Genomic DNA, 12,105 nt, shown 5'->3' on the forward strand with positions numbered 1-12,105 from the left:
TAATAATAATAATAATAAACTTGAGTTTATGATATCCACAATATGATAGGTTTTTTTTAAAATATTATATTTTTAATAATTATTTTCAACTATCCTCTTTCCAATTTATTTTCTAAAATACAGTAGTTTGGATGAGGTAGCACGGACATGGCGAAACCGCATGTTGAAGATGTGGTTTCTGCTTGAAACCGCATGTTGAAGATGCGGTTTCTGCTTGAAACCGCATGTTTCAAATGAGTGGATAAAAAATTTAAAATTTAATTTTAATTATAAATTTAAAATTAAAAACCGTATGTTGAACATGCAAATTCAGTTTTCAAGATGAAATCGCATCTTCAAGATGTGGTCCCTTTTTTTTTCATTTTAAAATATCGATAGTTTATTTTTTTTCATTTCCGGCTTCATACTGGACTGGGGGCTTCGTCGGGATCGGAGAGAGAGGGGAGGGGGGCCATCAGTTGGCTGGGGCGGTGGCGGGGGGGCATGGGCGGTGGCGGGTGGTGGGTGCGTGTGGGGTGCTGGCGCAGCAGGTGGGGGAGGGCGGAGGGGGTTCCGAGGGGTGGGGGGGCGGCTTTTATGTTCACGTAGATGGATGTCAGGGCCCAAGGGGAGGGGAGGGAGGTGGTGGTCGTGTGAAGCCGAGGGTAAATGGCGGCGAGGTGGGGATGCGGTATTTATGGTGCAGACGGCCATGATAGAGGGGCGGAATGGGCATGGGGCCCACGGCAGATGGTGTGGAGGATGGCGACTAAGTGGGGCTACAAGTGGCCTATCGAAGGGGGGTGGATGCGGGTCAGCCGTCGGGCAGAGGAAGGTCGACTAGGGGGTGGGAGGAAGGAAAGGGAGAAATGAGGAAAAAAAAGAAAAAAAAAGAAAAAAAAAAAGAGGAACCCCTCGGCCACTGCGTCCGCATCCCACGAGCCTCCCCCTCGTGCCGCATGCCACTGCCCCTGCTGCCCGGCCACTGACCCAACCAACCAGCGGCACTCCCTCCCCTCCCTCCCTGGTCCCAGCGAAGCCTCCGGTCCGATATGAAGTCGGAAATGGAAAAAAAAATAGCATTTCAAAATGAAAAAAAAAAAAATCGATTTCATCTCCAATGCTAAAACCACAGGTTGAACATGTAGTTTCAATTTTAAATTTAAATTAAATTTAACTTTTAAATTTTTTATTCACCTCATTTGAAATCGCATATTAAATATACGGTTTCAAGCAGAAACCATATTTCCAACATGGATACGGTGAATAGTAATCTCTCTTATAAAATTACCGTTGAATTGTTAGAGAACTTTGTGTATTAATTCAATGGAAGATTCATGAATTATTATTCTTTTAGATTAGGCATAGTACTTGAGGTATTTTTTTTAAAGATAATTATTTTTTTACTATGCAAGTGATTTTGTGAAAATATTATTCCTAAGATATAAAACTCATACTTCCTATATTTTAGGCTCCATCTCAAGTACAGCACATGAATATCTACACATTCGTTAATTTGTAAGAGAGAGAATGATTGTACGAAAGAGAAATAGACAGTAAAAATATAGAGAATACTTATCAGGATATGCTAAAGTGTATTGTATCATACAAAAATGAAGAAATGTAATGTTTCGTCAAAAAAAAATATAGTCGGCTAAAATTTTAAATTTTCTCCCAACGGATAAAATGAAGAAACAAAATATCTCTTTATAAAAGAAAACAATAGATCAAAATTTTAAAATAAAATTATTCTAATAGATAAAAATGAAAAGGTGTTATTTTAAAAATATAAAAAACTTTAAGATCTCATACCATTTAAAGGTGATTTGGATACGGATGAGCTTGGAGAACCCTTGTTCCTTCTAAGGAAAGTAAAGATCCCCCCCCCCAAAAAAAAAAAAAAATAAGATTTGAGTTTATGATGTCCGTAATATGGTAAGGTTTTTTTCTAAATATTATTTTTTTAATAATTATTTCTCAATCTACCCCTTTCTAACTTATTTTTCAAAATATGGTAATTTGGATGAGGTAGTACGGACGTGGCGAAATCACATATTGAAGATGCAATTTTTGTTTGAAACTGCATGTTTCAAATGAGGCAGATAAAAAATTTAAAATTTAAATTTAATTATAAATTTAAAATTAAAACCGCATGTTGAACATGCAGGTTCAGTTTTCAAGATGAAATCACATCTTCAAGATGCAGTTTCTCTTTTTCTTTTTGTTTTGGAATGCTACTAGTTTTTTTTTTTCATTTCTGACTTCGTACCGGATTGGAGGCTTCCTCGGGATCGGAGAGGGAGGGGATGGGAGGCCGCCGATCAGCTGGGGCAGTGGGCAAATGGTGGGGGCGGTGGCGTGCGATGCCGGGGAGGGCATGGGGTGCGGATGCAGCGGCTGGGGGAGGGCGGAGGGGGTTCCGGGGGGTGGGGGGGCGGCTTTTATGCTCACGTGGATGGATAATCAGGCCCGGGGTGAGGGAAGGAGGTGGTGGTCGTGCAGAGCTGGGGGCGGATGGTGGTGGGGCAGGGCCGCAGCATGTGCAGTGCAGATGGCCACGACAAAGGGGTGAAACGGGCATAGAGCCCGCAACGGATGATGTGGAGGATGGCAGCAGGATGAGGCTATGAGTGGCCCGTCGAAGGGGGGTGGGTGCGGGTTAGCCATCGACAGAGGAAGGTCGGTCGGGGGGTGGGAGGAAGGGAAGGAAAAAATGAGGAAAAAAAAAGAAAAAAAGAAAAGAGGAAGCCTCCAGCCACTGCGCTCGCACCCCATAAGCCTCCCCCCTGTGTCGCATGCCACTGCCCCCGCTGCCCGACCACTACCCTAACCGATCGGCGGCCCCCCTCCCCTCCCTCTTCGGTCCCGACGAAGCCCCTGGTCTGGTATGAAGCCAGAAATTAAAAAAAAAAGATAACGGCATTTCAAAATGGGAAAAAAAAGAAACTAATTTCATCTCTAATGCTAAAACTGCATGTTGAACATGCGGTTTCAATTTTAAATTTAAATTAATTTTAAATTTTAAATTTTTTATCCACTTTATTCGAAACCGCATGTTGAATATGTGATTTCAAGCAGAAACCACATTTTTAACATGGATACGGTGAATAATAGTCTCTCTTATAAAATTATCGTTGAATTGTTGGAGAACTTTATATATTAATTCAATGGAAGATTTGTCAATTATTATTCTTTTGGATTAGGCATACCACTTGAGGTATTTTTTAGAAGACAATTATTTTTTCACTATGCCGGTGATTTTGCGAAAATATTATTCTGAAGATATAAAACTCATACTTCCTATATTTTAGGCTCCATCTCAAGTACGGCTCATGAATACCTACACATTTGCTAATTTGTAAGAGAGAGAATGGTTGTAAGAAAGAAAAATAGATAGTAAAAATAAAGAGAATATTTATCAGGATATATCAGGATATGCTGAAGTATATTGTATTATATGAAAATAAAGAAATATAATATTTCATTAAAAAAATATAGTCAGCTAAAATTTCAAATTTTCTCCTAACGGATAAGGTGGGCAAACAAAGTATCTCTTTGTAAAAGAATAGATCAAAATTTCCAAATAAAATTATTCTAACAGATAAAAATGAAAAGGTGTTATTTTGAAAATATAAAAAACTTTAAGATCTCATGCCATTTAAAAGGTGATTTGGATAAGGGTGAGCTTGGAGAACCCTAGTTCCTTCTAAGGAAAGTAAAGACCTCCCCCCCTCCCAAAAAAAGTAAAAATAAAAAAAAGACTTGAGTTTATGATGTTCATAATGTGGTAGATTTTTTTATAAAATATTATTTTTTAATAATTATTTTTCAATCCACCCCTTTTCTAATTTATTTCTCAAAATACGGTAGTTTGGATGAAGTAGCACAGATGTGGCGAAACCATATGTTGAAGATGTGGTTTCTGCTTGAAATCGCATGTTTCAAATGAGATGGATAAAAAATTTAAATTTAATTATAAATTTAAAATTAAAATCGCATGTTGAACATGCATGTTCAGTTTTCAAGATGAAATCGCATCTTCAAGATGCGATTTTTTTTTTCCATTTTGGAATGCTGCTGTTTTTTTTTTATTTCTGACTTCGTACCGAACTAGGGGCTTCATCGGGATCGGAGAGGGAGGGGAGGGAGGGCCGCCGATCGGCTGGGATAGTAGCCTAACAGTGGGGGCGGTGGCATGCGACATCGGAGGGGGTGCGTGGGGTGCAGGTGCATTGATCGGGGGAGGGCGGAGGGGGTTTCATGAGGTGGGGGGTGGCTTTTATGTTTACGCAGACGGACACCGCAGTCCGAGGGTAGGAGAGAGAGGTGGTGGTCGTGCGGAGCCGGGGGCGGATGGCGGCAGGGTGGGGCCACGGTGTATGTGATACAGACGGCCATGGCGGAGGGACAGAACCGACATGGGGCCCATGGCAGACGGTGCGGAGTATGGCGGCGGGGTGGGGCTATGAGTGGCCCGTCGGAGGGGGGGTGGGTGTGGGTCGGCCGCCGGCAGAGGAAGGTCGGCCCGGGGGGGTGGGAGGAAGGGAAGAAAAAAAATGAGAACAAAAAATAAAAAAAAAATAAAAAAAATAAAGAAACCCCTAGCCACTGCGCCCGCACCCCACAAGCCTCCCCCTGATGCCGCAAGCCATTGCCCCCACTGCCCGACGGCCCCCCTCCCCTCCCTCCTCGGTCCCAACGAAGGCCTCGGTCCGATACGAAGCTGGAAATGAAAAAAAAATAGGGACGTTCCAAAATGAAAAAGAAAACCTGTTTCATCTCCAATGCTAAAACCGTATGTTGAACATGTGGTTTTAATTTTAAATTTAAATTAAATTTAAATTTAAAATTTAAATTAAATTTAAATTTTAAATTTTTTATCCATCTTATTTGAAACCATATATTGAACATGTGGTTTTAAGCAAAAACCATATTTTCAACATGGATACGGTGAATAATAGTCCCTCTTATAAAATTACCATTGAATTGTTGGAGAACTTTGTATATTAATTCAATGGAAGATTTGTCAATTATTATTCTTCTGGATTAGGCATACCACTTGAGGTACCTTTTTAAAAATAATTATTTTTTCACTATGTAGGTGATTTTGTAGAAATATTATTCCTTAGATACAAAACTCATACTTCCTATATTTTAGGCTCCATCTCGGGTACGGCACATGAATATCTACACATTTGTTAATTTGTAAGAGAGAGAATAGTTGTAAGAAGGAGAAATAGATAGTAAAATTTAAGAGAATACTTATTAGGATATGCTGAAGTGTATTGTATTATATGGAAATGAAGAAACATAATGTTTCGTCAAAAAAATATAGTTGGCTAAAATTTCAAATTTTCTCCCAATGGATAAAATGGAGAAACAAAGTATCTCTTTGTAAAAGAAAACAATAGATCAAAATTTTAAAATAAAATTATTCTAATAGATAAAAATGAAAAGGTGTTATTTTGAAAATGTAAAAAACTTTAAGACCTCATGCCATTTAAAGATGAGTTGGATAAGGGTGAGCTTGGAGAACCCTTGTTCCTTCTAAGGAAAGTAAGGATCCCCCTCTTCTTCCCCCCCCCACAAAAAAAATAAAAAGGACTTGAGTTTATGATGTCCACAACATGGTAGTATTTTCTTTTAAATATTATTTTTTTAATAATTTTTTCTAAATCTACCCCCTTTCCAACTTATTTCTTAAAATACAATATTTTGGATGGGGTAGCACAGACGTCGCGAAATCACAAGTTGAAGATCTGGTTTCTGCTTGAAACCGCATGTTTCAAATGAAATGGATAAAAAATTTAAAATTGAAATCGTATGTTGAACATGTAGATTTAGTTTTCAAGATGAAATTGTATCTTCAAGATGTGGTTTTTTTTTTTTTCTATTTTGCAATGCCGCTAGTTTTTTTTTCATTTCCAGCTTCGTACCGGATCGGGGGCTTCACCGGAATTGGAGAGGGAGGGGAGGGGGGGCCACCGGGCAGTGGGGTTGGTGGCGTGCGGCACTGAGAAGGGTGCATGGGGTGCAGGTGCAGCGGTCAGGAGAGAGCGGAGGGGGTTTCGAGGGGTGGGGGGGCGGTTTTTGTGTTCGCATGGACGGACGTCGGGGCCCAAAGGGAGGGGAGGGAGGTAGTGGTCATGCGGATCTGGGACTGGATGGCGGTAGGATGGGACTGCAGCGTGTGAGGTGCAGATGTCTACGATAAAGGGACAGAACGGGCCTGGGGCCCACGATGGATGGCACAAAGGACGACGGTGGGGTGGGGCGGGGCTATGAGTGGCCCATCGGAGGAGGGTGGGTGTGGGTCGGTCGTCGATAGAGGAAGGTCGGCTGGGGGGGTGGGAGGAAGGAAAGGGAGAAACGAGAGAAAAAAGAAAAGAAAAAGAAAAAAAGAGAACAGGAAGCCCCTGACCGCTCCGCCCGCACCCCACAAGCACCCCACCCATCCCCTCGTGCCACATGCCATCGCCACCACCCTTGCCACCTGGCCACTACCCCAGCCGACCGGCAGCCCCCTCTCCCCTCCCTCCCCGGTCCCGGCGAAACCTCCGGTCTAGTATAAAGCTGGAAATGAAAAAAAATGGTGATGTTCCAAAACGAAAAAAAAGGAAACCGATTTCATCTCCAATGCTAAAATCGCATGTTGAACATGCAGTTTCAAATTTAAATTTAAATTAAATTTTAATTTTAATTTTTTTATCCACCTCATTTAAAACCGCATGTTGAATATGTGATTTTAAGCAAAAACCATATTTTCAACATGGATACGGTGAATACTAGTCCGTCTTGTAAAATTATCGTTGAATTGTTGGAGAATTTTGTGTATTAATTCAATGAAAGATTTGTCAATTATTATTTTTTTGGATTAGGCATAGCACTTGAGGTATTTTTTTAAAGATAATTATTTTTTCACTATGTAGGTGATTTTATGAAAATATTATTTCTAAAATATAAAACTCATATTTCCTATATTTTAAGCTCTATCTCAAGTACAGCACATGAATACCTACACATTTGTTAATTTGTAAGAGAGAGAATAGTTGTAAAAAAGAGAAATATATATTTAAAATAAAGAGAATACTTACTAGGGTATGCTGAAGTGTATTGTATCATATGGAAATGAAGAAACATAATGTTTCATCAAAAATTATAGTTGGTCAAAATTTCAAATTTTCTCCCAACAGATAAAATGGGGAAACAAAGTATCTTTTTGTAAAAGAAAACAATAGATCAAAATTTTAAAATAAAATTATTCTAACAGATAAAAATAAAAAAATGTTATTTTGAAAATATAAAAAACTTTAAAACCTCATGCTATTTAAAGGTGATTTGGATAAGGGTGAGCTTGAAGGAGCCTTGTTCCTTCTAAGGAAAGTAAAGATCCCCCCACCCAAAAAAAAAAGACTTGAGTTTATGATGTCCACAATATGGTAGGATTTTTTTTAAATATTATTTTTTTAATAATTATTTCCCAATCTACTCTTTTTTTTAATTTATTTTTCAAAATACGGTAGTTTGGATTAGATAACACGGACGTGGCGAAACCGTATGTTGAAGATACGGTTTCTACTTGAAGCCGCATGTTTCAAATGAGGTAGATAAAAAATTTAAAACTTAAATTTAATTATAAATTTAAAATTAAAACCATATGTTGAACATGAAGTTCAGTTTTCAAGATGAAATCGGATCTTCAAGATGTGGTTTCTCTTTTTTTTTTCGTTTTAGAATACCGCTAGTTTTTTTTTCATTTTCGGCTTCATATCGAACTGGGGGCTTCATCGGGACTGGAGAGGGAGGAGAGGGGGGCTGCCGGTCGGCTGGTGCAGTGGTTGGGTGGTGGGGGCGATGGCGTGCGATGTCGGGGGGTGCGTGGGTTGCGGGTGCAGCGGCTCGGGAAGGGCGAAGGGAGTTTCGAAGAGTTGGTGGGGGGGGGCGGCGGCTTTTGTGTTTGCCCGGATGGATGCCGGGGCTCGGAGGGAGGGGAGGGATGTGGTGGTCGTGCAGAGCTGAAGGCGGATGGCGGTGGGGCTGGGCCGTGGCGTGTGCAGCGCAGACACCACGACAGAGGGGCCGAACGGGCATGGGGCCCATGGCAGACGATGCAAAGGATGGCAGCGGGATGAGGCTACAAGTGGCCCACCGAAGGGGGGTGGGTGCTGGTTAGTCGCCGGCAGAGGAAGGTTGGCCGGGGGGCTGGGAGGAAGAAAAGGGAGAAACAAGGAAAAAAAAGAAAAAAAAAAAAGATAAGAAGATGCCCCTAGCCACTGCGCCTGTACTCCACGAGCCTCCCCCCTACCCCCCATGTCGCATGCCACTGCCCTTGCCGTCCGGCCATTGTCCCAACCGACCGACGGCCCCCCTCCCCTCTCTTCCCGGTCCAGCGAAGCCCCCGGTCCAGTACGAAGTCAGAAATAAAAAAAAAAATGACGTTTTAAAATAGAAAAAAAATCGATTTTATCTCCAATACTAAAACTGCAAGTTGAATATGTAGTTTTAATTTAAAATTTAATTTAAATTTAAATTTTAAATTTGTTACCCAACTTATTTGAAACTGCATGTTAAAAATGTCATTTCTGCTTGGTTTCAACATATAATTTTGTCACGTTAATGCAATTTCATTCAAATTATCATATTTTAAAAAATAAATAAAAAAAATAAAATAAAAAATAAATATTTAAAAAATATTTAAAAAATAAATCTCAATATGGTACAGGTCGGAGGTCCTCTGGCCCTTTATTCACAGATCTGCATGGAGGAAAAGGGACTATGATGGTTTGGAGGGTTGGAGAAAAAATGGCAAATAGTAGCGTGAATGGCTTAGGAAAAAACAAAAGAGAGCAATGATAGAGCAGGGCATAGACACTCGTCGCCTCACTGATGGACACCATAACTTGCGGGTTGTTATTTGTTGAAAGTAAACAACATCCATTGGCGAACTTTTGATCGTACAATTGTCTCTTTCAATCTCTCTCTCCTTGGAAATTCTTGGTATTTCATAATGTTCTCAAGCAACTCTTTTGTCCCTCAACAGGTCAAATCAGCACATCACCAAACTAAAATTGATAGATGGAGATTGGTTCCATTAAAACTCATGTTACCCGTGCCAGCAACATGTTAAATGGCTAATCTGGATATCATAGTTTGATTTAATTGGATGTTTATTAGAACAATGCCAGAAGTATATGCACACATCTTTCTTAATATGAGCTGCCAGCTTGGAATTTAAAAAAGAACAACAAAAAGCAAATGGAACTACCACTGTTAAAAAATTTACATTAGAAGCAAAACATCCCAAGACAAATAACCCACTTTTCCTTGCGGATTTAAAGCATGGTCATACACACAGCTTCGTTCTTATAAACTGCAAGAGGAAGGGTAAACAACGATACACATTTTTCATTTAATTCTTGTTCCATTAATACATTAGGAGCAAACAATTACATTAAACTAGAACTTACTTTCGCTAATTAATTACAAGCTCCATGACTGGAGATGGATTCTGTTAGCGAAACTACTAGAACTTAGCATAATTTACATAGATTAATCACATAAATCATGACAATACTGATCATGGTATTTTACAATATTCCATATGGATTACCCCAATCCATGTAGTTACTAAAATAATACTCTGGTATGTACATGAAATCAACTTCTCCATCCACTCCAAATTCTCCAACCAGAGGATGGTAAGTAACGGTCGAGAAGGACGACGTTGGGCTGCCGCCACTCTCACCGCCACCACCACTGCCGCCGCCGCCGCCGCCACAAGCCCCATTGACTGTTTCAGAGAGCTTCCTTATGGACTCCTCAGCCTTTGAAAGCTTCTCCTTCAGTTTCAGAACCTACCAACAAAAACACTTGGTTATCTTATCCGATGGCATCTATATATCTATCTGGAATACTATAACTAAATCAGAGTTGAAGCATGCATGCAGACCTCGTTCTCGAGGTGGCATTTCTCGACGACGATGGCATCATGGGCCGACTTGAGCTTGAGATACTCCTCCTCCAGCTGCTTGTTCTTGTGCCTTGCCCTTCGGTTCTGAAACCAAACGGCGACCTGTTTCGGGTCGAGGCCGATCTCACCGGCGAGGTGCACCTTCCTCCCTGACTCCAGTTTTCTCTCCTTTCCGAAGCTCATCTCCAGGAACTCCACCTGAGCATCAGTGAGCCTCCTCTTCCTCGCCTCTCCCTCTGCACCATTCGCCTTTGGCTTCCTCCTCCTTCGACGCGTTCTTGTCTCCCCTGAACATAACATGTTTAGCTATTTAGAAATGGCTCAATACTAAATATATATTCTTATATGTTCTATAGAATAGCACTTAACACTAATGGAACTTCTCCAGCACTCAAAGCTACTCTGATTAAAGTAAAGCCTTTATAGTTGTCACATGGATGAATATTTATATCTTTGAAGGATTCATTAAACCACAAGCTCTGTGTGTGTGTGTGTGTGTGAAAGCATGGAAATTTACCTTATATTTTATTTATCTATGAAATGGGATAAGAACTAGTTATTAAACAAAGGCAAAAGAAGAGAGAAGGGGTGGAGGGGAAGGAAGAAGAGCAGCTAAGAGATGCTGGACAAGACTCCACCCAATGGCTGTCCAGCAACTCAACAAACTGCACAACCATTGATCTCTCACCTGAAGAAAAACTATAATTACAGGAAAAGAAAACTATAAACAGCAAAAACTAGAAAAAAAGGGTCCGCCTACACAGGAAAGCAAATCAAAAGAGAAGAAAAGACGATCCAATAACATCATCAAGGAGTCTCTATTAACAAGCAATACTTCCATTCAGAACTGATTGAGGAGATATACTAAAACTTCCCTTTTTTATTTTACATTTGGTTTGAACTAAAGTCTCCATTTGCATCATTTTTCTCGTGTGTGTGTGTGTGTATATATATATATATATATTCCATTTGTAACAATAAATTTGTTTGACCACAAGAATTATATCTTTCTATGGCATGTTCTATTTAATCTACACAATCTTTTCTAAGCTTAAAACTGTGCCATGTGATTATGTTGATGATGAACGACAAACTTACTCCTAACATTCATTCTACTCATTGCATGCTTAAAAATGTATGGTCCCAAAGAAAAGCTCAATAATGGAAACTAAAAGTGGACTAACCTTCTGTCCTTTGGGAGTGCATGCCAAAGTTCATGAGAGAGGCGAGCTCTTCTTCCACTTGACTTGGGATGGCCTTTGTCATATTCTCTGCAGGAATGCTTCAAACTTTCCTTCGTTCCTATTCTCTTTTAGGCTTCAAGACCAGTAGCCTTCTCTCCACACTCAGTCACCAGTACTAGACTGGTCCCCTCAGGCCAAGAAAGGAACCTTAAGAGAGGAGCTTGCAGGGGATGGGAGGGTGAGGGAGAGAGAGAGAGGGGCCGTTTAGGTGTTAGAGTGTGGTGAAAGACTCGAGGCAATATTTATAGGACCAAGAGGACACTGGTGCCCCTAAGGGTGACGAAAACCACGGTAGTGCCATTGTGACAAATATAGAGAGACGTCTCTGTGTGCACAACTTGGGAGAGTGAATGATTATTTCCATTTTGTTCAGCTCCTCGTTAAAGTAACACTAATCCAAAGTTGCTTCACCCTAGAGGACACGTGTCGTCTGGGAAGCTGTGGGATAAGGGGGGTATTTTGGCAAGAAGGGGCATCGTGGGCTTGGCAAGGCAAGGCCATACTTGGCATGCCAGGCTGTAAGCCACCATTGTCGAGCTTACATGAGGAAACCGGGAGGGAGGGAGAGAGAGGCAGGGCGTTGGGGGGGGGGGGGAGGGGGTAAGTTTAGTGGGGTTATTTGAGATTATTTTTGTTTTTTCCCAAAAATGGGCTCGGATCCCAAGCTTTGCCACCTTAACGATGTCGTACGGGTGGGAGCTTTTCTCCTGTTCATCCTCGGGGCGGGGGAGGGGCCCCTTTCTCCTAAGTTGGAGGGGCGCCGGCTCCGCGGCTCTCCTCCCAGCTCAGAAGTTTAGTGGCCCTGTGTCTTGCTTTAAGTTTGCTTATAACTTCCTGTTATAAATGTTTGTAGTAAAATACATGTGCAATTCTGGTAATTATGTAAACATCCTGTTAAGTTAATCCTATGAT

At 40.9% G+C, this 12,105-nt stretch overlaps 1 protein-coding gene across 1 annotated transcript; it reads right to left on the reverse strand.

The window, feature by feature from the left end:
* Window positions 1-9,380: 9,380 nt before the first annotated feature.
* LOC105060963 (homeobox-leucine zipper protein HOX12) lies at window positions 9,381-11,415 on the reverse strand. Its single transcript, XM_010944862.3, has 3 exons — window positions 11,134-11,415; window positions 9,929-10,236; window positions 9,381-9,833 (listed from the first exon to the last, which is right to left on the reverse strand). Exons 1-3 carry the CDS (start codon window positions 11,213-11,215, stop codon window positions 9,567-9,569), a joined length of 657 nt encoding a protein of 218 aa, XP_010943164.1. The 5' UTR covers window positions 11,216-11,415; the 3' UTR covers window positions 9,381-9,566.
* Window positions 11,416-12,105: the final 690 nt, after the last annotated feature.

The sequence above is a fragment of the Elaeis guineensis genome, chromosome 13 (assembly GCF_000442705.2).
Source record: "Elaeis guineensis isolate ETL-2024a chromosome 13, EG11, whole genome shotgun sequence".
NCBI lineage: Eukaryota > Viridiplantae > Streptophyta > Magnoliopsida > Arecales > Arecaceae > Elaeis > Elaeis guineensis.

What these genes read in the sequence shown, in the direction of transcription:
- LOC105060963 (XM_010944862.3), bottom strand. Translation starts at nt 11,215, where the DNA reads ATGACAAAGGCCATCCCAAGTCAAGTGGAAGAAGAGCTCGCCTCTCTC. An exon ending in GCACTCCCAAAGGACAGAAG is followed by an intron (nt 10,237 to 11,133) that starts GTTAGTCCACTT and finishes TGTTATGTTCAG; the next exon opens with GGGAGACAAGAACGCGTCGA. An exon ending in AATGCCACCTCGAGAACGAG is followed by an intron (nt 9,834 to 9,928) that starts GTCTGCATGCAT and finishes TTTTGTTGGTAG; the next exon opens with GTTCTGAAACTGAAGGAGAA.